Consider the following 26,037-nt stretch of genomic DNA (forward strand, 5'->3'; position numbering starts at 1 on the left):
GAGTCACAGGCCTTGAGAAGAAAGGAATCTAAATAAAGTCATAAATAAGCCTGTTGGAGTTGCTCAAAGGGAGCAGATGACCATGGTGTTTCACATCTTATATCAGTGTGTGACACAAAGGTATCCTGGTGGGCAGACCTGGCCACACTTAGTGCTCCTCCTTCAGAGAAGAACTGCTTTGCCTTACCTGAGATGCTTTTAGGAAAGCTTTTTATTACCAATCTGGAGACTTCCCAAAGCTCTCTGTGTGTGCATACTGCATATACTTAATACTTGCTTACAGAATCTGTGGCTTTTTAGGGTACACAAAACAGAAAGCATTTATTCATTCAACAAACGTTTGTCAAATGCTTACTGTGATGGGTATTTGTACAACACGCTAAGGATTTACTAATGAACACAATAATGCTCTTACAGCTAACAGTCTGTAAATGCTTGTCTCTCTTGTAACTGTTGGAAATTAAGGTAAGACTGTTAGTTAGAGTTTCCAGTACTGTGAAGAGACACCATGACCATGGCAATTCTTATAAAGGAAAACATTTAACGGGGGCTGGTTTATAGTTTCAGAGGATTGGTCCATTATCATTATGGAGGAGAACATGGTGGCACGCAGACATACATAGTGCTGGAAAAGGAGCCAAGAAGAGTTCTACATCTGGATCAGCCGGCAGTAGAAGGGAGAGTGACTCACTGAAACCTCAAAGCCATCCACTTCCTCCAACAAGGCCATACCTGTTCCATTAAGGTCACATGTCCTAATCCTTTCAAATAATGCCACTCTCTATGAGCCTATGGGGGCCATTTTCATTCAAACGACGACAGATAGTATCACAAAATTTGGAGTAGACAGGAATTAACTGTAGACAGCAACTAAGACAGACAGAGGGCTGGGAGACCATGGTGCTCTAGTTGCTTCATCCCTGAGGCGTTACTGGAGGATCACAGAGAAATAAAAGGATATTTGTGGAAAACAGTTACCCTGAAATCTGAACATGGGCATGAGTCTGACAGAAGCAAACAATGAGATGGGAATGAAAGCAGACCCCAAGGCTTCCCCCCCCACAAAGACAGGGTCTGTCTAGTATGTAGCCCTGGCTGTTAGAACTTTCTGTATAGACTAGGCTAGCCTCAGAGATCCACCTGCCTCTGCCTCCTGAATGCCAGCATTAAATGCCACCATGCCCAGCAAACACAAAGTTTTGGATTCTGTCCCAAGAAAGAGTTAAAGGGTACATTCTAGCTGCTAACACATGTGTGGCTTACTTCCACTCTGACTTGGTTCATGATCTTTTTCTGAGACTATTTAAACATTGGAAAATGTCAATGCAATGGATTCTACAGATGGAATACACATTACAAAATAAAATGGAGAATAACAGGCATATTTTTAGGGTATGGCCCTCATCTGTGAACTTCACAAGTTGTTTTCAAGTGGGGTGAACAAGACATGACAGTGGAAAAATAGTGACCAATTTTCTTGTATTCAGAAAATAAGAAAAAGGCAGCTGGGTGGTAGTAGCACACGCCTTTAGTCCCAGCATTCGGGAGGCAGAGGCAGGCAATCTCTGTGAGTTCGAGGCCAGGCTGGTTTACAGAGCAATTCCAGGTCAGCTTCCAAAGTTACACAAAGAAACCCTGATTTGAAACAAAATAAACAAAACAAAAACAAAAGACCAAAAATTTACCATCTATACCAAGTTCTACCTGCATATATGCTTACAGGCTAGAAAAGGGTACCATTTCTCATTATCAATGGTTATAAGCCAACATGTGGTTGCTGGGAATTGAACTCAGGTCCTCTGGAAGAGCAGTCAGTGCTCTTAAACTCTGAGCCATCTCTCCAGCCCTCAAGATATCATTTTTTGGGGTTTTTTTCTTTTGTTTTTGTTTTTTAAATATTTATTTATTTTTAAAAAAACGGTATCATAGATGTGATTTTAAAAAAGAGACAGGGCCAGTGAGATGGCACAGTATATAATGGCACTTGCTGCCACCCTCCCTCCTCTCCCCAGTGACCTTCTCAATCCCTAGAAACCACAAGATAGACAGAGAGAACGGACTCTCATTAAGTTGTCCTTTGATCTCCCCATACATTCGCTGGAGTGCATGCCTGTGTGCTGGCACACAAGCTCGTGCACACACACACTAAACAAACAAATGTAATAAAAAGCTTAATAGAGACTATCCAGAGCTTTACAAAGCTTTGCATTTATCTGGGAAGTGACGACAAGCACCTTCAGAGTTCACTAGTTAGTGCAGGACTTACTGGGTGATTTAAAGAAGGGGGTATGGATTTCTTTCATGAAATTTCTAATCCTTGATACCTTTAAAAATTTAAATAACACATAACTGCAACAGTGTGTAAAGCAGCCTAAAAGTGTGGGGAGGAGCTGAGAGGTGGTTCAGCAGTTAAGGGTACTGACTGCTCTTGCAGAGGACCAGGTTTGGTTCCTAGCACCCATGTGGCAGCTCACAATGTTCTGTAACTCTAGTTCTAGGGAGTCTGATGCCTGTTGCTGGCTTACATGGGCACCAGGTCTACGCATTGTGCACATACATACATATGTATAGATAAACATTCATACTTATTAAATATTAAATATTAATATTAAATATTAAAAACTAGTTTTTTAAAAAAAGAAATGAACACATTCAGGCTGAGATGTTATTGGGTAAATTGCCTGTTATGTAAACAGAAGGACCTGAGTTCAGATCCCAAGCAACTATGTAAAAAGCAGGGCATGAGAATGTGTGTCTGCAACCCTAGTGCGGAGTGGGAGCCAGTGCAGGAGAGGGGGTGCAGAGACAGGAAACTGCTGGAGCTTGCTGGACAGCCAATCCATCCAAATTAATGCACTCCAGGTTCAGTCAAAGAGCCTGCCTCAAAAAATAAGGTGGAGAGCAACAGAGGACAGCAATGTTGACCTCTAGCCTACACCACACACACACACACACACACACACACACACACACACACACACACACACCTATAGATATAATCCCCTTTAAAAAAAAAACCTTCTCCCATAAGAAAACCACACATGCAAACCTGTCCCTTCAAGGAAAAGGTAACAAGCTATGAGAATAACAACTTTCAAACAACCCATGCCAAGAATAGAATCATAGTGAACGTAAATGTCTGAACACAGATGTGTTGTGGTTTGGATCTTGTGTGTCACCTGAAGGCCCATATGTCAAAAGCAGAGTCCCTAGTTTGATACTATTGGTAGAAACTTTAATAGGTGGGGCCTGGTAGGAGGTCAGGCCTCACACCATTAGCACCTTTGAGAACTCTTTTTGGACCAAACCATGAAGTCTGCAGCATTCAAGTTCCCCACCACAGTGTACTACCTTACTATAGGCCTCAAAGCCATGGGCCAAGTGACCATGGGCTGAAATAAGCCTTTTTGTAGAGTTACCTCAAGTATTTGTCAGAGCAATAAAAAGCTGATAAACATAACACAGTTAATAATTACATTACACTGCCACAGGTATATGCCAAAAAACACTCAAAAAACACTCAAGACCAGAATTTGCATCTTTTCTTTTTACCTGTAAACACACACCAGCCCAAATACATCCAGAGCATTTGCATGGCAGATAAATGAGCTCAGACCTAGGAGCACAGCACCTGTGCCTACACAAGGTATGTCATATTTATCTGTAAGTTCAACAAGAGCTGGTTCCTGAAATAAACAGACTGAGAACCAGCATAGGAGCCTGATCTAATGGCTTTTGTTTTTCAAGGCATGTTTATACTGTAATTTTTGTTCTATTAATATATCAGAAATTTTTCATGTTAATTTTACCTCTTATCTCTTTTTGTTTGTTTGTCTGTTTGTTTGTTTGAGAACAGAGTTTCTCAGCATAGTCGTGGCTGTCCTGAAACTCACTCTGTAGATCAGGCCGGCCTCAAACTCAGAGATCAACCTGCCTCTGCCTCCCAAGTGCTGAGATTAAAGATGTGCACCACCACTGCCCAGCCTCAACTTGTATCTCTTTAAAAGGTCCATATTCATCTATATCTCTGGTGTCATTTGTTGGGATTTATTATTTGACTATATATGGACACTCTCAAATTCTTTTCTATATAGCATATACTAGGAAAGTGTATGGGGATGACTTGCTTACACAGTGGCCCTGATATGGATGAGGGGTCATGGCCTGCAAGCCAGAGCCTGTTTCAGAGTTCTAGGAAGCCAGGTCTGGGATGGAGTGATTTGTAGACAAAGAACTGCAACTTCTTGAAACATACACTCATCATTACCTGCTCTGTCCAGAGCTGGTGGCAATGGTCTCCCTAGAATAGGATGCTCTTGGTGAGAATCAGCAGGGTATATTTTAGGCCAAATATGTGGCACAAAGAAGGTTCTATGAAGAGAATTCCAAAAAATTTCTGCTGCTGCTATTTGCTTTCCTGCCTAATCCCCAGGCTGCAGTCTTTGTCTCATTCCCAGGATAGCTGGTTTCCCTGCCTTCTTAGGCATGGGAAATGAGGTAATGAAGCAACAGGAGTCTCCAGGGAGGTAACCATGGATCTTCTGTAACAAGCAAAGCATCAAGAAACACATTATGGATTCTGTAAAGGTGACCACTGACCTGTTAACTCCTGGCCTTGTGCCATTCAACGGGAATGGGCATCAATGCAGGGATAGGCCCACAGGCCATTCTCTCCACACATGGTATGGACCTTCAGCACTTCAGTCTGCTTAGAATATCACACAACGTACTGCTCTACCTGGTGAAACCCTACCGTTTCTTGGCCTACTTTGATGCCAGGCCCCCTGTAAGGCTGTCTCTGGTAAATAGGCGTTCTTTATTTTAGCTGCAAAGCAGACTCTTCTAGGGGTGTTTCTGACAGAAACTGATGTTGTGGCCTACCCATGAAGATTGTGGGCTCTGGTCTGACAGGGACATTTCTCTGTGCAATTCTAAAATGCACCCTTAGTTCAGATCTCCTGCCCCTAATTGAAACTACTCCTTTGGACACCCGTGGCACCTATTCTGGATGTGTCATGTGCTACTTACCTCATTCTTTAGTAAAAAAAATACAGCGTTTGTTTATTTATTTTGCTGTGGTGGGGAGCATGCTTACACCATGATGTCTATATGAAGGTCAAGGACACCCTGAAGGAGGTGGTTCTCTCCTAACACATGGGTTACCACATGGGTCAGGTGTGATTGCCAAACATCTTTACCACTGACCCATTCTGCCAGTCCTTATTCTGTTCCCCCCCCCCCAGTTTATTGTGAGTAAATTAGTGCCATTCTAAGACCTCTAAGATCAGGGACAATGTCCAGTGACTCAGAATCCTGCCTGGAGCCTTGCTCATTAGAAGAGTGATAGGCATACCTACGAGTTCTAGAATGTAGCTCCAGATAAACTCAATAGCAAAGAAGCCGCCTGCCAACTGCCAGAAACAGGGCTGGAGGAGAAACCATAAACTCCATAAAAGCCAAACTAAGCCTTCTCAGTTAAGACTATGTTTCCATGAGACTTGTACAGCACCTTAGAGGAAGGTGTTATCTGTTTGCAAGGGCTCAGTTCAAACCAATGTGGGTGAAGGAGATTCCCATGGCATCCATTTTTATCAACTTTTCCTCTTCCCACCCCCCCCCTCCCCGACTTCCCATGAGGCAAGCTTTCTAAAATGGTTTCAGTCTTTTCAATCTTAACAACGGCACCACAAAAACTTTCTGAACGAAATAAGGCTGCTTAAGAGACAAGGGTGGAACTCCTTAAACTTCGATTGGGCTTCCACACTGTTACTACAGAGCCTCCGTCGATCATTCTGGGAGCATTTCCCGAGTGCTCCCGACATCGAGTCCTATCCCTTCCCGGCCCGAAGGCACAGGGCAAACAGAAATACCCTCTAAGACAAGGCCCGGATGGGACACACACAGGGAAAGCAGGTTCTCTCAAGCATGCAGCACCAGGAACACCTGGTCTGGACCCAGGCTCAGAAGGCGACCAGGGGCTGGTTTAAGTTCGGAGCACCAACACCGTGACACCTGACCTGCAGGACCCACACTGGCAGTTCACCCCTTGCGTCTAGTCCTTCACACTGGGGTCTTCACCAACTTCAACCCCGACCAAAGCAGCCCCTTGAACCCTGAGCCCGAAGTTCGTGAAAATGAGAGGGTGGAGCTTGAAGGACTCTGATGCTGGCCGGGCGCGCCGGGTGCGCCAGGAGCACTCAGCCGGCCTGCTACCCGGCAGCCAGGAACGCGCCAGAGGGCGGCGGCTGTCTGTCCATCTCCTGGGCCCGCACAATGGACCCCATAACGACCCTGGCTGTCTGAACTGGTTCCTGAGCGCCCAGCAGTCCCGCTATAGCGGGACACACCCAGTCTCGAGGACGCCACCAAAGCAACACCTGCGGCAACACGCGCCAACAGTGCCGGCGCGAGGCAGGGACCCGGAGGCCCCAGGCTGGGGCGCTGCCCGCTGGCAGAGTGGAGACACGGGCAAGGACCGGGCAACCTCAGAACCCGGAGCTAACGCGCGAGTGGCGGGTCCTAGTGGCACTCACCGACCCTCAGCGCCAGGGTGGCGGCGGTCGGCGTAGCTCTCTCGCCAGGTTCCCTCCCTTAGATTCCCGGTTCCGCTCCAGCCTCGCAGGGGCGGCTGCAGCCGGCGCTGACAGCCCTGCGGGGAGGAAGCACCAGAGGCAGACGCCGGTGGAAGAACGCACCAGGAAGCTCCGGATCCTACAGGGGGCGCGTCGGATCGCGCGTGCGCAGTGGGCCAACCCTGCAGGTGCCGGGTCTTTGCTCCCGGCCCCTTAGCCTCGCCTAAGCTTTGGGTTCAGCGTCTGCGCAGTGCCTCGCACATGTTGCCCACCTCCGACAGAGGGCGCTCCACGTCGCGCGTACACTCCCTCCTAGTTCAACATTCCAGATCCTGCGTCTGCGCAGTACTCCACGCAGGTCGCACCTCCAGTAGGGACGCGCGTGCGGGTGGGGTGGGGTGGGGCTGTATTGCGCGTGCGTGATGGGTTGCCCCTGCGGGTTTTCACACGTCCACGACTGAGCATGCAGCGCGCCCTGGTCTGTGTCCAGCAGGGGGCGTTAGTCTAGGGGTTGTGCTCCCGAGACTGAGCGTGCGTCACGGGGGTATGGAGCCCCGGGGCGGTGGGCCTAAGGCTAATCTCTGGAGTTTCAAAGCAGTTAAAGCTGGAACATTAAGTATTTCACTTTCGCGGCGGTTTTAATATTTCAAGTTCCTCTTTCTCCTCAGGGCCCTCGCCCCACCTTACTCCTGTCACCAAGGGCAGGTGCTATTTTCTGCTCCTGCCTGAGCAGAGGAACCCAAGCCTAGTGAGGCTAGGTTGAAGACTATTCCAGAAGCAAGTAAAGCAGCAAGTAAAGCCAGTGTCATGACCCAGCCCAGCAGAACCTCTGGGAGAACAGAGTCTGAGTAGCGGGAGGTGGGGTGGTGCTGGGAGGAGGGTTTTAGTGTTCTGGGTCCCCTCAGACAGGAGACGATTGGGCCGTTGGGATCTCTTCAGGCAGTAGACTGAGGCGCGGAGGCACTCTCAGGGGACAGGGTTGGAGGTCGTGGTTCTTCAGACAGGGTGCGAGCGTCCGCGTGCCCTCAAGCAGTTCTGGTTGCCTCAGGCCAGAAAGAATGGCGGTGAAATCACGGGTTCCTGGACTCAGGTCTATGCAGCCGCGCGGCCGGCCCGTGAAAAAGTGGGTCACCGGGTGGAGCGTGGGCGATTGCATCGCGGGGCCAACAGTCGTCGCGGGCGGTCCAGCGGGTCCCTGAGTGCCCGCGGCCACTGGTTAGGTGCGGGCGGTGAGTGAGGCACAGCTTTCCCTGGCTTCCGGGCTGCGAGTGCGGACCACGGCAGGTGCCCTAAGGTAACTCTAAGGTAATCGTGACTTCCAAGACAAAAGATGACAGTTTTACTGTGGTCATAACCTCTTGCTGTCTGGGGTCCAATATGGTTAATCCAGAAGGTGGGCTCCTCGAGGAAAGAGCCCTTGCCTGGCACATGGTCCGTTTCCCTGGCCAAGTTTGCTGAATAAAGAAGCACAAAGATCTGGCTTCAGGTCTGGAATCCTTCACTAGAGTATTCAAACCATTTTACTTTTCCTATTCCTAAAACTGAAATGGTAACAATAGCAAATTCAAAGGTTGTTGTTCCCTCCCACTCACTGCTTTTTTAAAAGTGAAGTGAGAGAAACGCATGTTTAAGTGATAATTAAATGGTAGTAAGATGCATGCTGATGATGAGGGGGAGGGGCGCAATTAAAGCACGGTGGGGATTTGATTATTAATATACTGCAGACATCTCCAAAACACTTTCTCTCTATCATTCCTCCAAATAAAATGTCTTTCCCATTTTTTCCTTCATGCCAGAATATTGTGTGAGCCTGGCTAACTAAAACTTTAGCCTGCGTCTTCAAATGCTTTTCTTTCAAACCAGTGCTTGCCATTTCCAGCTTTAAATTGATTAAAGCTTGCAACCCTTTATTACTTTCCAAACCCAATCCTAGTTCTGCAGAACTAAATTTAGGAACAAAGCTGGATGACTTGGTACATTCCCAAATTTAAAATTCAACAGCTAGTATATAGCTATATATTCTTGTTAAAAAATTAAAACACCCTATTGATGTGGGTGTAGATAAACCAGTGAGAGGATGAGAGCTTGGGAGATGTATGTTGTCTCCCAAAGGGTAAGTAGTGATGTAGAGGTAATAGGACCTTCGAAAGGTAGGACCTATTGATAAGTCCTTAGGTTATTGGGAGACCCTTGGAAAAGAGTAACCTCAGTTAGTTCAGTCACGCTTTGACATCTGCCTCATGATGCAATTTTTCATATATGTGTGTTTCTTACCAATGTGGTACAATCTGCCCTGAGTTGGTGAAGCCACAAAAACCACTGTCAGAGCTTGGTACTATGTTGGACTTTCAACCTCTAAAGCTGTAAATCTCTTATTTCATAAGTACTTATTCTCATGTATTTCATTATAGTAAGAGAAAAACAATATAATGATTTGATGTGTGTGTGTGTTTTAATGTGGGGGGTAGCTGGTTATGGTGGCACAGTCTAGGTAATGCATCATATTTTTTAGTATTTTATTATTTATTTGTATTTGTGTGTCTGTTTCTCTCCTGCCTCCCCACCACTGTGTGTGTGTGTGTGTGTGTGTGTGTGTGTGCCCCTATAGAAGCCAGAAGAACCCATCAGAACACATTCTGAAGCTGGAATTACAGGCAGTTGTCAGTGGCCCCATATGGATGCTAGGAACTGAACTTGTGTCCTCTGGAAAGCAGGATGGACTCTTAAATGCTAAGCCAGATCTCTAGCCTGTGCGTCTTATTTTTTTTTTTTAAGGCTGAATTTAAAGTTCAATGTTTCAGCTAAACTACCTGGTCAGTGAGCCCCCAAGATCTGCCTGCCCCTGCTCAGCTATGCCTGCCATGCCTAACTTTTACATGGATGTTGGGGACTGAATTCAGGTCCTGCAAGCATTTTGTACAACAAATATTTTACCTACTGAGCCATTTTTTTTTTAGCCATCTCCCCAGTCCTGAAATAAAGAGTGTTTCTTTGTTTTAATAATGCTAAGAAGAAAAATAAGCATGAAAAGTAGATATAGATGTTTTAAGAGATTGAAATTTTATTTATATTGGTCAATGAAAACCTTATTGAGAAATTAACTTCTGAATAAATATCCAAAAGAAATTGTAGATTTCTCCATATAAAGACATGAAGGAATTGTGTACTTGGCAAAATAAATCCAAATGTTGGTGCAGTAATGTGTTTATTGTGTTTTGGACAATATCTAGGGCTGTGGTGTAGTAGCAAGAACAGAAAATTAGATGGGTGAAGGGTAAAATAACAGAAACTATATACTGTAGAACTTTGTAGGTCATTGTAAGGCAAGGCCTTTGCATGGAGAGAGATGAGAGCCATTAGAGTTTGTGGTGGAAGAGTAGAGGTGACCTGACTTGAACTTGGTTGCTTTTGTCATTGCACAGAAAATTAGTTACAAGATGACAAGACCAGATGCAGTGACTGCACTGCAGTAGCTGGGACCACTGCAAACTTCAGGCAAGGCGAGGGATGATAAGAATTAGGGTGGTGAAAGGTGCCAAATTCTGGGAATATATTTCAAAGGCTAGACCAAGGGGTTAGTGATAATCTGCATTTAGGCTTCAGAAGAGAAGGCAGTAACAACTCTCAACTTGAAGAATGGGACTGATATGAAGAAGAATGGGTGAAGAAGACCATAAGATGACTTGTTTTTGGTGGACCATGAATAGATCAAGTCAGTTTTGAGATAAAACAAAGTGGAGCAGGGATAGATATCATACAGTTGAATATCTGTGAAAAGAGCTTGAGGCAAAGTCCAGGCTAGAGAAATCAAAGTAGACATTGTCTGGAGGTATGTGGATCCTACATGGCTATCTGAGGTCACATGTTGGTATGAAAAGGAGTTCAGAGACTGAGCCCTGTAGCTCCTTAATGTTTATAGGCTGCTGAGAGGAGGAAGAATCAGCTAAAAAAGATGGAAAAGGATTAATAATAGAAAAGAAGAAAAGTAAACTTTTTTTTTTTTCGAGATAAGGTTTCTCTGTATTGCTTTGGAGCCTGTCCTGGAACTAGCTCTGTAAACCAGGCTGGTCTCAAACTCACAGATCCGCCTGCCTCTGCCTCCGGGTACTGGAACTAAAAGCATGTGCCACCAATGCCTGGCTTGAAGAAAAGTAATTTGACAGTGTTCTGAGAATCCTCAAGAACAAAGTTATTCAAGGATGAAAAGAATACTTCTATTTTTGTCCCCCTGCCCCAGGACAGGGTCTCACTATGTAGCCCTGGTTGTCCTGGAACTTACTTTGTAGGTCAGGCTGGCCTTGAACTCAGAGATCGGTTTGCCTCTGTCCCCCCCCCCCCCCCGAGTGCTGGAATCAAAGATGTGGACCACTACATGTGGCTAAAAGAATACTTCTTAACATTTTTGTGTTATACATAATATTTTCTCAATTTTTTTCCTGACTAGTGGTGAACATCTTCAACTGGGGGAAAATGACAGTGTTCAAGAAGTTAAAACTTCTTCTCTGGAAGAATTTCATCTTAAAGGTATGGGCATGCTTCTCTGTGGGGAGGACAGGTCCTGGGGAGCAGCTTCATGCTTAAGTTAAATAAGTTACAGTCATAGTGTCTCTCCCTGTGACTGTGATAAAACACCCTAACAATGGCAACCTAAGGGAGAGGGTTTGTTCTGACTTACAGCTTAAAGCCATAATTATCACAGTGGCGAAGTTGTGTCAGCTTGAGGCATGTGGTCAAATCACATCCACAGCCAGGGAGCAGAGGACAGTGAATGCATATTGTTGCTCTGTTCCCTTTTTCCACAGTCTGAGATCCTAACTACAGAATGGCTAAGCAACGCCTCACCTCAGTTAATAAAAGTTAATCCCCACAGACATGCCCATAGGCTTGTCTCCCAAGTGATTTTAGATTCTGTCACTAATAAAGAGTTGAAGAACAATTAAGAACTTCATTTCTAAAGATTCACAGTCCCACTGTAGTTCTGTTAACTTTCATTGTTAAAAAACAACCCATGTCATTTATTTCTAGCCATTGGTGGTTTTGAAGTGGAGATGCCTAGCTAATTCTCATCCTGTCTGTTCCCTTTTTGTGTGTTTTTTGTGTATGGAGACTAGAAGAAATGAAAGAAGCTTTCCTTTTCTTTTTTTTATTTTTGTTTGTTTTGTGTCAAGGTCTCAAAGTTATTTCAAAGGATGGGCTCAAACTTCCTAAGTAGCCAAGGATGACCTTGAATTTTTGATTTTTGTGCCTTTAAACCTCTTGAGTGCTAGGATTACAGAAGTAATTACATTTGGTTTATTCAATACTGGGGATCTTGCTTCATGTATGTTAAGAAAGTACTTAGAAGGTATCTCCAGTCTCAGGGTTTTAAATAGAAGAATACTTGGCCATGTAGAAATTTACACTTGAGTTTTTTCTGGGAGTAACACACAGCTGTTGTTTCTGTTTTAGAAGCGGAAGACTCTGATAACACTTCTGGAAATCTTGATGCCGTTAATATTTTCTGCAATTGTATTGTATCTTCGTTTCAATCATATGCCAAAATATGTATTGTCTACTAACTACAAAGCAATTGATATCAGTTTACTGCCAGTGTATTTCCATAATTATCCTCTGAAAAGTAAATTTCAGTTGGTTTATATCCCTTCCAAAAGCGAGACTTTGAAAGCTGTTACTGAAATGGTGGAACAGACCTTTGCTGTTGACTTTGAAGGTCAGATATAAGATGGGATAGGGAGGGCATTTCACTTTTTCATTGTACTAACATGTTTTATTACAGTTATTGTGGGTGTGGGTATAGGTGTGTGTATGTGTACATGCCATGCCACAAAAGTGGAAGTCAGAGGATAACTTACCAGAGTCATTTTTCTCCTTCTATCTGTGGGTCCCAGGGACTGAACTCAGACTGTCAGGTTTGCTGGAGTTATCTTGCCATCCTGGGAGGGCATTTTTATAGTGTAGCTTGAAGCTTTTTTTTTTTTTCCTGAGAGTTCTTACAAAAGTGATCCAAAATCTGGAATCTCCAAATTGTAGAGTTTGAGGTGGTAGTTTAAGGAAAGCTGTCCTTGATGCATTTTTATTATTTTACAGACCACACTGGAGGCCTGTATACTTGTATCTCAAGGTTTAAATGTTTTTTTTGTTTTGTTTTTAGGCAGGGTTTATGTATATAGATCAGGTTGGTCTTGAATTCACAGAGATCTGCCTGCCTCTATCTCCCAAGTACTGGGTTTTAAAGATGTGCACCACTACCACCTATCCTAACTACCTTTAAAAAAAAACTCACTATCATGACACTTATTTCCTATTAGTCAGTAGCTTCTATTTGCTAATTCTTATTCATCTCTGACTAATCAAGAATTGAAAGCACACCTGGAGGTAGACTTTTTGCTTGACAAGCCAGCTCACAAAAAATGACACAGAGACTTATGAATGCTCAGCTTTAGCTTAGGCTCTTATAACTTTTAAATTAACCTACATTTTAAAATCTACATTTCCCCCACATGCTTGTTACATCATTTCTGTTATGCCCATCCTGGTTATTCCATGGAGACTCTGCATTTCCTCTTCTCAGTATCCTCTCTTCCCCCAAATCCTACCTAGCTATTGGCCATTCAGATTTTTATTAAACCAATCAGAATGACACATCTTCATAGTGTACAAAAATATTATTTCAGCTGGGTGGTGGTGGTGCACACTTTTAATCCCAGCACTCAGGAGGCAGAGGCAGGTGGATCTTTGTAACTTCAAGGCCAACTTGGTCTATCAAGTGATTTCCAGAACAGCCAGGGCTACACAGAGAAACCCTGTCTTAAAAAAAAAAAAAAAAAAAAAAAAAAAAGAAAAGAAAAGCAAAATATTATCCCACAACACATTTATTAGTCCACAACATATTTACAGAGTCTAACAGGTTTTTCTGCTTCACTTTTCTTATTGTTACTTGATATCCAAGCAGAGGCAGAAAGATACTCAGCCACTAGGATTTTGTCCATTCCCTGCTTACACCCTCCTATGGCTTCCAGATAGACAGAGACTCTTTAGGTTTTGCCCCTGCTCTTCTATCTAGCTTCCTCTGCTACTACATTTCTCTGTGCTTTCTTCAGTATCTTCTTTATGTAGGTCACTTTTCACCAGCCATTCCTATGCCAGTCTCCCTTAGTTTTAGGAAGGCAACTAAATAAATATGTAGCATGAATTCTCTTTGGTCTTAATAATAAAAACTCAGAGTCAGCTATGAAGTGGGTGAAAGCTGAAAGATCAGAGAAGCATGGCGGCCAGATATTAGAGAGTTGTTACCTCTACCAAGGCTCAAACCAAAGGGGCCATCCTGTCCTCAGACTACTTCCTCAGACTGCCTGCTTCAGACTGCTGCCTCAGACTGCCCTGAGCTCCTGTTTCCTCCTGCCTTATTTATTTATATTCCTCTCTCTCTACCCAGCCACATCCCTTCCTGTCTCCACCTCCTTAGTGCTGGGATTAAAGGCATGAACCTCCAAGTGCTAGGATCACCTTTGGGTGAGCTCTGTTTCTCTTTTAGACTGGATCAATTTCATGTAGCTCAGGGTGGCCTTGAACTCACAGAGATCTGTCTGCTTCTGTCTCCTGAGTGCTAGGATTAAAGATGTGTACCACAATTGCCTGACCTCTACAGCTAACTAGTGTGGCTAGCTTTGCACTCTGATCTCTAGGCAAGCTTTATTTGTTAGATCATAAACAAAATATCACCACATAAATAGGTTATATTTTTCTCAACCCTTTATTCTCCTTTACAAAGTCTTGTTTGACATTTTATTAGTATTTTCATAAAGGTCTTAATTACATATATACTAGTTTTCTGTGTATTGTCCATCTTTTCCCACTGTACTCTTATCTTCACAAGGGCAGAGGACCATGTCTAGTTCGGTCATCACTGTGTCCTGGAATATAGTAGATGACCCACTAAATAGTTATTGAACATGACAGTTTGACTAAATGAATAAAAAATTTCTAAATGTAAGTGTTGTAATTTCAAAAAATGCCATGAAGAGAAGTCATCCCATATAACAGGACTCCCTTAGGAGGTTTATTGGAAGAGGAGAGAGAAGGGGCAGAAAGGGAGGCAGAGACCAGTCACTGGGGACAAGATTGGTGAAAGAGAAAGAGGGAGAGAGAGAGAAAGAAAGAGTGAAAGTTGGGAGGTGGACAGGGCCTTTTTAAAAGGGAATGAAGTGAATGTACACAGGACTCGTAGTGGCTGCAGCTGAGGGTGTGTCCTTGCAGAACCCCAAGAGCAGGCCAATAGAGATGCCTGAATACTAATATTGAGTTCATACAAGAAGGTTCTTCAACATTATGTGATTATTATACATGCTATTATATGATTTTGGAGAGGAGAGCATGTGGGACTAGGAAGATTGAGTCAGGGGAGGAATAGAGAGAGAGAGAGAGAGAGAGAGAGAGAGAGAGAGAGAGAGAGAGAGAGAGAGAGAGAGAGAGAAAGAGAGAGAGAGATACCATAAAAGAGGGAGCCATTATAGGTTTGAAGAGAAAATTGACTATAGAGAAATGTCCAGAGACCTACAAGGATGACTCCAACTAACAATCTGAGCAACATTGGAGAGGCTACCTTAAATGCCCTTCCCTGATAATGAGATTGATAACTAACTTATACACCATCATAGAACCCTCATCTAGTAGCTGATGGAAACAGAAGCAGCCACCCACAGCTAAATACTGAGCCGAACTGGAATCCAGATGCAGAGAGGGAGGAGTGATAAGAAAATGGGGACAAGACCAGGCTAAAGAAGCCCACAGAGACAGCTGACCTGAACAAGGGGGAGCTAATGGACGCCCCCAGACTGATAGCTGGGAAACCAGCATTGAACCAACTCAGACCCCCTGAACATGGTCTCAGTTAGAAGGCCTGGGCAGTCTAAAGGACCTCTGACAGTGGAACCAGGATGTATCCCTGGTGCATGAAAGGACTTTGGGAGCACATTCCCCATGGAGGGATACTCTCCTAACCTAGAGGCAGAATGGAGGGCCTAATTCCTACTCCAAATGACATGACAGATTTTGTTGATCCTTCCTGGAAGGCATCACCCTCCCTGTGGAGTGGGGGGGGGGTGGTGAGTGGGATGGAAGGATGGGAGAGTATGGGAGGGAGGGAGAGGGAACTGGGATCGATATGTAAAATAAGAAAAAAAATAATAATAAAAGAATTTTTTGGGGGGTGGTCCAGACAGGGTTTCTCTCTGTGTGAGTTCCAGGACAGTCCTGGCTATCCTGGAACTCACTCTAAAGATAAGGCTAGTCTTGAACTCAGAGATCTGACTGCTTCTGCCTCCTGAGTGCTGGGATCAAAGGTGTGTACCACCATACCTAGCTTTAAGAATTTTCCAATAAGACAGACAAAACAAATTTATGGGAAAGGTTGCTTTATCCCCAGCTTCATTGCCATTCATTGTGGACAGTTCTTTTTTCCCCTTCATTGAAAGTAGATTTTCACATAATATATGCTGATTATGGTTTCTCCTTTTTCTACTCCTTCCAGTTCCTCCCCACCTCCTCTTACATCTAGACCCACCCTCCTCCTTTCTGTCTTTCATTGGAACAATCAGGCAGTGGTGGTGCACGCCTTTAGTCCCAGCACTTGAGAGACAGAGGCAAGTGGATCTATGTAAGTTTGAGACTTCGAGACCATCCTAGTCTACAGAGTGAGCAGAGTGAGTCTAGGACAGCCAAGGATACAAAGAAAAACCCTATCTAAAATAACAATAATAATAATAATAATAACAAACTATAATATAATACAATAAAACAAAAACAAATACATTGAAATAGGACAAAACAAACAGAAAGAAAAGAATCCAATAAACAGATATAGATAGATGCAGAGACCCACTCTTTCACACAATCTGGAATACCACAAAAACATTAAACTGGAATCCATAAATATATATATGTATATGTGTATATGCAAAGACCTAAAAGATAAAAAGAAAAAATAAACTATATGTAAATAAAATAAAAGTAAGATACATTTTTCCTAAAAGATTTATTATACAAATATTGTGAAATGAATCAACAGTATAGCAGGCAAATGATACAGGTGATACATTTTTTTTTAAAGCCACAGTACAACATTACAAGATAAGTAACCTACAAAGGTGTCACTGGTTTTCTGTTGTCCACTGAGTGCTGAGCATACATCCTACCATTAAGAGTAGTTTGTTTCAGTCCAGGCAGTGGTGGCACACACTTTTAATTCCAGCACTTGGGAGGCAGAGTCACGTGGATCTCTATGAGTTCAAAGCCAACCTGGTCTACAGAGTGAGTCCCAGGACAGCCAAAACACAGAGAAGCCCTGACTTGAGAAACAAAACAAAACAAAAACCAAACAACAACAAAAAAGAGTGGCTTGTTTCCCCAGTGAGACTCCCTTAAAGAAAACTAAATTTGTATTTGCAAGTGTTTATCAATTAGAAATAGCTTCTGGGTTAGGGTTAGGGATGGGGGCATGTGTCTACTCCTTACAGCTCTAGAACCCCATCTGGTGCAGATTGGTGCAGGTCTTGTACATGCTGTCTCAGTCTGTGAATTCATACTGTTGATTTATAGGACTTTATTTCTGTAGTATCCTCTATTGCCTCTGACTCTTACACTCTTTATGCCTCCTCTTCCTCAGAGCTTTCTGAACCTTGAGAGAAGGGATTCTCTCTATATTTTATCTGGCTGTGGGTGATAGTTGAGCAAGGCACTGATCTATAAGTATAGCAGAATGACTTTAGGAATAATTTTATTGCTACACTCCTTTAGTAGAACAGTATTTGGTTTTACCCTAGGTTTCTGGGCCATCTAGTCTCAGGTTCTTGATCACCCAAGAAGTGTTGGGTATATGTTCCATCTCGTGGAGTGTACCTTAAGTCAAATCAGATATTAGTTAGTGTATTAGGGTGCTCTAGAGTCACAGAACTTATGGAATTAATATATATGGAATATATATATATATATATGAGTTTATTGGAATGATTTATAGGTTTCAGTCCAACAATTGTGAATGGAAAATCCAAGAATCTAATAGTTGCTCAGTCCCACAAAGCTTGGTGTCTCAGCTGGTCTTCCATACATGCTGGAATTCTGAAGGAGTAGGCTCCAGTGCCAGTGAAGGAGTGGATGTACCGACAAGATGAGGGCAAGCAGGCAAGGAATGAGCACACACCCCAACACACCCCAGTCATTCTTCCCTTGTCCTTATATAGGCTTCCAGCAGAAGGTGGGACCCAGATTAAAGGCTGCCTTCCAGCCTCAAGATCCAGATCAAAGGCATGCTTGATCTTGCCTCAAGATCAGGATCACAGTGTGCCCTCCATTTCTGTATTGTAGTTCATCCCAGATAGCATCAGGTTGACAAGCAAGAATAGTCATCACAGTTGATCACTCCCACAAAGTTTTGTGGCACAATTGCACTAGCATATCTTGCAGTCAGGACTCTATTGTAAAGGAAAGGGTTTGTGACTGGGTTGGTGTTTACATTTCTCCTTTGGTAGCATGCAAAGTACTATCCTGTACCTAAGATGCTAACATGTAGGGGTAAAGTCTCTGTGTAGGCACCAGCTCAACTTCTGCATGTTCAATGAGTTGTATAGGTATTGTCTTCAGCAATAGGGTCTTGATGTAAGTCTGTAGGAAGCAACCTATAGTCTTGGCAACAGCCTAGGTTTGGGGATTCCCATGGGATTCCTTTGGCCAATAACTCCATGAGATGTAGCCCGTTCCCAGTAGTGGGATCAGTCTGGCTTCAAATTCGGAGATCCCACCTGCCTCTGCCTCCTAAGTGCTGGAATTAAAGGTGAGCACCACTACTGCCTGGCTAAAAATCATGCCTTTTAACTAATCTTATTGTTTGTGTTTCTCTCTTTCTCTCTCTGTTAGTTCATATGTTTGCAGAATGAATGAGTGAGTGAAAGGAGAAGTAAGCTGGAATCTTAAATCTCCTTAGGTAGATGGTTGGTAGCATCACTTGTTTTCTTGCCCAGCTATTCACTGACTTAATTTTTCTCTTTGTAGTTCTAGGCTTTCCTTCAGTGCCTTTATTTGAAAACTATATAATAAAGGATCCCAAGTCTTTCTACATATTGGTGGGAATTGTTTTTGACCATAGCTTCAATAGCAGCAATGAACCTTTGCCACTTGTGGTAAGAAAATCTTTGTTTAACAATCTATGACTGCACCCTGAGTGTAAGTCAATCAGGATCTCTACCACTCAGCTTTCTTCTGTGGCAGCTTTGTCGTCTTATCTCCAAAGGAAATGAGTGGATATTCCAAATTCATATCTTACAGCCCACTCCATACTTTCAACTTGTTTAAAAGAGATCTGTTCTGAGCAAGTCTCTATCCTTAGTACAGAGTGGAGTGTGTTCAGCTGTTTAGGTACAGAGTCTGACTTGACCACTTGACCGAAGAAACTTGAATCCCAGCTCTAAAATTTAGCAGTTGTATATCCTTGGGAATGTTATTAACATTTCTAAATCAAATCTCTGTTTTGTTACCTGTGTAGTTGAGTTTAAATTAGTGCCTGGATTATGAGTTGGTTTTCAAGTTTATACAAGTAAAGTGCTTAGAGCAGTTGGTTAGGTGGGGAGCAATAATTTTCTGGTTGGATTAGTTAATTGTCATTACTACTAATCACATAGATTTAGATATGATAGCTCTACATGTGTATTTAAAGAAAAAACAGTATGTTGAACAAGAATATTTATGTTTAGCAAGGGTAAAACGTTTACAAGTAGCTTTTTGCTATATAGGCTGTCTAATGACTTTTAGAACTTGCTCTGTGAGGCCAGGCAGTGGTGGCACACACCTTTAATCCCAGCACTCAGTAGGTAGAGGCAGGTGGATCTCTGTGAGTTTGAGGCCAGCCTAGTCCACAAATAGAGTTCCAGGACAGCCTCCAAAGCTACAGAGAAACCCTGTTTCAAAACCAAAATAAATAAATAAAACAAAACAAACAAACAAACAAACAAACAAAAAACAAAAAGAAGAACCTGCATTGTGATTAATAAAAACCAACAATATTTTACAAGCATATGTTAATGTTACCTACATGTCAGATACCACATTGTATAATCTTCCAGGCAGTTAATCAGTCAGAGGATGTTATCATCCCCCTTTCACTGTGAGGGAGCCGAGGCATAATGATTAAGTGAGACTAAGTAATTTGCCAAGGGTGGCAGCATTTCAATAAGAAATTTGGGGCTAAGGTCTAGGTGATGTCATTCCAGAGTATTCTACAGTCCATTGCTCTTTTCCCAAGTTGGCCACAGGGATAACTTGCAGAGAAATACAGGGAAGATCATTGTGTGGTTCCAGGAGGGACCCCTGCCTGTGTGGGCCTTAAAGAATTAAAGTCAAATAGTTTTGCTCTGTCCTGTACCATTGCTGAGTTCCAGGATCTCATGGCCACATGTTTTCTCCTTGTTTTTCATAGGTTAAGTATGACTTGCGCTTCAGTTATGTTCAGAGGAACTTTGCACCATCATTGAAGCATTTATTTTTTCCAGAGGAGATAGAAGGCTGGTGCACAGCCTTTCTTTATCCTCCTAACCTAAGCCAAGAACCCCGGGAATTTGCATATGCTGATGGGGGAAACCCTGGTGAGGAAACTCTAAAGCCTGTAACATTACCATGAGCACAGCCACATTTGCCCTCTACCACATATTTGTGTTATTATTTGTGATACTGTTTTGCTAACTAAATGCTTGCCTAAGAACAGCATTTCAGTAGAGGTCCAAGGAGCTGCTTTTGGAAAATGTGGCACTTAATAAAATGATTATATTCCAGTGTAAGTTAAAACAGCAGGTATGTATTTTGATTGTTTATAATGACTTTGAATTGCTTGAAAGAATGAAAGCATTTTACAAGAACAAGGGTGATGGGAGATGTCATTCTGTATATGTTTCTCATACTGGTTAATAATAAAGCACTGTTGGCCAATAGGAAAGGAAGATAGGAGGGACTAGGAGACAAGGAGGAAATAGGAAGTAGGAAGGAGGAGCCAAGATGGAGAGTCTGGAGAAAGCTGTATGCCGCTGGCTCCCTGGTAAGAGAAATACATAGATCAGCAAAAATGGGTTAATAATTAAGGCAGAGCTAGCCGATAAGAAACAAGTAACGGGCCAACAGCATTGTATCAAATACAGAGTCTCTGTGTGTTATTTGGGGCTGGTGCGGCAGTGGGACAAGACCAGCTGTGGCAGGCAGAAAAACCGTACTCGTTACAAATGGCACCCACGTGGTATAGATATGGATACTTTGTATTGGAATGGATTTTCATTTATTGATACAATTTAAGGTCAATTTTGTGATGTGTATATTCTCCTTTTGTTTAGGTATTGTGTTTATATAACTCATTTAGAAATGTAATGTATAATGTAGTACAGATAATAGATAATTATCTATGATAGTCAAAGTTTAGAGTTAAGTTAGTTAGGTTTTTCAAGATACACAGAGATGTAGTTGAGATAGATAGGCATTCTTCAAACCTTTCAAAGACTTACAGAATATGGCATTTAAAATGATTTAGGGTTTTACTTGACAATGAGACATAAATGCTCCTGGTAACACCACCTGCGTCAAAAAGGAAGATGGACATTAAAGAAACACGTTATGGAGTTTACTTCCAATATGGCAAGACTAGCCATTTGGACAAGATACTGTCTTGTTTGGACTGTTTGACTTTATGCTGTATAAACTGGACATGCAGGACCCACAGAAAAGTGACTGCTGATTCAAGATGGACATTGCTACAGAGTTCCTGCTTCATGGAAGAGTCTGCGAGACAGTATGCAGGACACAGAGAAAAGTGACGGTCAAACTGCCAATACAAAAAGACAGTTTAAAGTTTCCTGCTTTGCTGAAGAGTCAGCTAGACACACTATGGCCTATGGGCTGAAGATGGAAGATTACAAAAGAACTTTGGGTGACCAGGCAGTGAGTTGTCTCTGTCATTTCTAGAGTTTATACTATCCTTCTGTGGTCTTTGAGGGACTTGAAGACAGAGAGTTATGGTTACAGTTTTCCTTAGTATTAAAGATAAGTTACTTAGACAAAGATATGATAGATGATGGAATATTTTCTTCAAATCTTGCTAAATGTTAATGGACTAAATAGTGTTAACTGTGATTCTTATTTGATAACTGTTATGTGATATATTTTGCTATGTTAAGGTTAAAACCCTTCTTTTTATTTAGACAGAAAAGAGGAGATGATGGGAGATGTCATTCTGTATATGTTTCTCATACTGGTTAATAATAAAGCACTGTTGGCCAATAGGAAAGGAAGGTAGGAGGGACTAGGAGACAAGGAGGAAATAGGAAGTAGGAAGGAGGAGTCAAGATGGAGAGTCTGAAGAAAGCAGTATGCCGCCGGCTCCCCGGTAAGAGAAATACATAGATCAGCAGAAATGGGTTAATAATTAAGGCAGAGCTAGCCGATAAGAAAGTAGTACCTGGCCAATAGCATAATATCAAATACAGAGTCTCTGTGTGTTATTTGGGGCTGGCGCAGCGGCAGGACAAGACCAAGCGGCAGGCAGAAAAATCATACTCGTTACACAAGGGTTGTGAGCTTCTATATTTGTAACATTTGCTTTTTAAATTATGTTTGATACTATTCTCTACAAACTATAACTTAAGTGGCTTTCTTTAATTTGTTGAAATCCTATAAAATAATGACCCCTCTACCTTTCCCTTTTCATTTTAGGAAAGCTACTACCAGGCTGGGGGTGTACCTCAGTGACACTTGCCTAGCATGCAGAAAACCTCATGCTCAGTCTCTAGTAATACCAAAACAAGCATGAACTGCTGACTGTTAGGAATGCTGTGTGGGAATTCATCTGTGTAATGGTAGCCTCCAAGGATACCGACAGGAAAGGCCTCCCAGAGGCTAGAGAACACAGCATTCATGGACTCTGGGCTTTCTGCCATACTAGCCTATGCCTGATGGTGTGGGTGGGGACCAGAACTCAGCCAGAGAACTGGGGAGACACCAGTGTATTTACCTTGAGCACAGCCACCTGGTCCTTGTTGTTCTCAAGTAGCCTGTTGAGAACCCATGGGCATTATCTATGTTTCTTGGGCAGCACACATACAGGACCAGAGTGGAACCATAATAACGCAAATGGCCAGTTACTTAGTAAAGGCATATCCTTCATCATGAAAGAAACATGACTGACATTTTGTGACTACGTAATATTTATGTGACCTCCCTTTTCTATCTGTAAGTAACACTCTCGTTTTCTTCACCTTCCCCAAATCCTATAATTTGGGGGATCAAACCCAGGACTTTCCACATAATAGGCCACCACTCTACTACTGAGCTATACCTCTAGCTCTGTTCTGTTGTTTCTTTACTTTTACAGCACTGGGGACAGAACTTAGCATTTCACATATACTAGTTAAGTATATTTCTTATTTTACATATTGATCCCAATTCCCTCTCCCTCCCATCCTCCATCCACTCCCTAGAGAGGGTGAGGCCTTCCAGGAGGGATTATCAAAATCTGTCAAGTCATCTGGGGTAGGGCCTAGGCCCTCCCTCTTATCTCCAGGCTAAGGGAGTATCCCTCAATGGGGAATGGGCTTCCGAAGTCTGTTCATGCACTAGCCAACTATTCTGTCAATAAGCTGTCTCCCAAGACTTGTACTGTTTTAGCTACCCTCCTTCCCTCCTTCCATCCCTCCCTCCTTTCTCTCTCTCGCTCTTTCTTCCCTCTTCCTGTCTATCTGTCTCTTTCTTTCTTTCTTTCTTTCTTTCTTCCTTTCTTCCTTTCTTCCTTCCTTTCTTTTCTTTCTAGCCAGGGTCTCATGGAACCTAAGCTGACCTCAAACTCACTTCAGAGTCAAGGATGTTCCTGCCACCACCTTTCAAGTACTGAGATTACAAGATTGTGTCATCACACTCAGTCTTGTTATGTTGTTTTGAACACCCATCCTGTTCAACATGTATGTTCCTTTTATTCATGTTTAGTATGTCTCATTCACTCTTCACTAAAACTACTTCTTGTATCATCTATTTTCCTTTTAATTTGATGAAGAAGGGACAGACACCTGTCTACACTGCTGTAGGGCTCCCTGCCTGACTGCCTGTGTTGTTGTAAAGATTCTGCTCCTGAATTGAAGGACATCTCTAGGCTCTGCCTCCAGAATTCCTGGAATTTGAGACTAGGGAAATAGTTTAGTTTGTAGAGTGTTACTACACAAGCTGAGAACCTGAGTCCAATCTCCAAGATTTATGTAAAGAACTGGGTGTGATATCACATGTTTATAATTTCAGTGCTGGATGGCAAAGATAGTCTGATTCCTAGGACTCACTGGGCAGCCTACCCTAATTAGCAAACCCCAGGTCCCAGTGAGAGACCCTGTCTCAAAAAATAAGGTTGATAGTGTTGTGAGTTGTTTTTTCCCCCCACCAGTCAGGTTCCACAGCCACACCAGCCCCAAATAACACAAAGAGATGCTGTATTAGATATAATTTTGTTGGCCTGTTACTAGCATCTCTTATTAGCTAGCTCTGTCTTAAATATTAACCTATTTCTATTAATCTAAGTATTTCCACGTGGTCTCATCTTACCAGAAAGAAGGCCTGGACCTCTGTTCTCTCCAGTGTCTACATCTTGACTGCTCCCTACTACTTCCTCAAATCCTCCTTGTCTCCTAGTCCCGCCTACTTGCTTTCCTATTGGTCACCAGTGCTTTATTCATTAACCAATACAAGAAACATATTTACAGAATGACATCTCCCATCATGATGGCTCTTCAGGAACAACACCCAAGGTTGTCCTTTATCCTCTACACACAGCTCATGTGTACACATGGGGGTGTTGGGGACAGTGGTGGGGCAGAAATGGGGCAGGTTCTGAACACATGACCTCTGCATTGGCTATTATTTCATTTGAATTTACTTGCTCTTTCTGAACATTAAAATCAGAAGACAAGGCATTCCTAGGAGCTCCTATGCCCTAAGGCATAACATGTGGCTGTGAAGCTGGATTGTAGCTTCCAGACACCGTAATCTTTCTCTGCAGGAAGCACTGCTGACTTTCTTCTTTGGAACTTTCCAGTAAGAACACAGGAGAGTTTTTCTTAGTGATTGCTTTCTGACATCTTGTTCTCTGCTATGGAAAGGGACATAATTGTATCTAACAGTGCAAACATCCCTACTTAGTACCCAGTTTCCCTGGACCTGCCCATTCCATGACAGTTCCCAGTTTCCACTCTAGCAATTCCAGACTTAAGGAGAAGTGTTGGCACATAACTGCGATGCTCTTTCCTTCACATGAAGCAATGTATTCCTGAGTGAGGCCCAGAGCCACTTTTCATGTGAGGGATACATATTCTCTAGTTCATTTTAGGTTTCTTACTTTCCTTGTTTGAAAGAAGTTGGACATGAACACCAATTATGCAACTGTTCCTCCAAAATTGATCATCAACTGGGTAGTGGTAACAAATGCCTTTAATCCCAGCACTTGGGAGGCAGAGGCAGGCAGATCTCTGTGACTTCAAGGCCAGCCTGGTCTACAAAGTGAGTTCCAGCACAGGGCTACACAGAGAAACCCTGTCTTGAAAAAAAAAAAAAGATCAAAAATTGATCATCAACCACTCATAGGATGACCACATAATTGTCTTTCAGTCTTGGGCCTATATGCCTACCAACTCGAATTTAGTCTGAGTCTAGAAAATATCCTATAATTGTTTAGTGAAAACACTCCTACAAAACAAACAAGAATGCATAACAATATCCAGGACATGTCTAGACAGTGGGACACAGTGGTCACCTCTACTGCAGGGCTCTATAGTACACCTCTACTACCCCTCCATCGAGGCTGGTTACCCTTGCTTAGAACTAGATACCATTCAGGGGATCCTTACCTTGCAACCTATTTTTATTGAAAGTTAATCCTGACACACCAGCTAAACTGCTGGAATGAAGGTTGCTTATGATAAGGACAGTGTTTGTGCCTTACCAGCAAAATACAGAAAGTTAACCCTTGGGCTATGCAGCAGTCACAGCACAATCAGGAAGTCTGTGTATTTGAGTTTAACTATCCTGTATTTATTGTGTAATCAAAACTACAGAACAAGTGCTCTGTCAAAAAACGCAGAGAATGAAGACCCTTATATAGAACATGCCATATTTTTCTACCAGAACTCATTTTCTTTCTTTCTTTCTATCTTTCTTTCTTTCTTTCTTTCTTTCTTTCTTTCTTTCTTTCTTTCTTTCTTTCTTTCCCTCTCTCTTTCTTTCTTTTTTAGATTTATTTATAATGTATACAGTATTCTTTTTTTACATTTATTAAAAATTTATTAAACAATTCATAATGTGCCTTCAGGAAGAATATATTTACTGCATATAAAGAATATGTTCTTTAACCTTTGCCAAATCATATAAATAAAAAACAACCATAACAAAAAAATGTATACAGTATCCT

The 26,037-nt window shown here is 42.6% G+C and overlaps 2 protein-coding genes across 3 annotated transcripts in view; one reads left to right on the forward strand and one right to left on the reverse strand.

Annotated features, from left to right (window-relative positions):
- Positions 1-6,847, reverse strand: part of Abca3 (ATP binding cassette subfamily A member 3) — a 50,398-nt gene extending 43,551 nt beyond the window's left edge. Inside the window, exon 1 of one of the 2 annotated variants that reach the window (XM_051181241.1) lies at positions 6,696-6,847. The gene's annotated coding sequence lies outside the window, so the exon portion shown is untranslated. The other variant, XM_051181240.1, reaches the window with a different exon arrangement.
- Positions 6,848-7,072: 225 nt separating this feature from the next.
- The window catches only part of LOC127219568 (ATP-binding cassette sub-family A member 17), an 87,231-nt gene continuing 68,266 nt past the window's right edge, over positions 7,073-26,037 (forward strand). The window contains exons 1-5 of the mRNA XM_051181242.1: positions 7,073-7,866; positions 11,017-11,096; positions 12,021-12,282; positions 18,618-18,745; positions 20,038-20,203. Coding sequence (XP_051037199.1) covers positions 11,043-11,096; positions 12,021-12,282; positions 18,618-18,745; positions 20,038-20,203 — 610 coding nt within the window. The 5' untranslated portion in view covers positions 7,073-7,866; positions 11,017-11,042. The remainder of the gene's footprint in view (positions 7,867-11,016; positions 11,097-12,020; positions 12,283-18,617; positions 18,746-20,037; positions 20,204-26,037) is intronic.

This window comes from Phodopus roborovskii, unplaced genomic scaffold (assembly GCF_943737965.1).
Source record: "Phodopus roborovskii unplaced genomic scaffold, PHOROB, whole genome shotgun sequence".
Taxonomy (NCBI): Eukaryota; Metazoa; Chordata; class Mammalia; order Rodentia; family Cricetidae; genus Phodopus; species Phodopus roborovskii.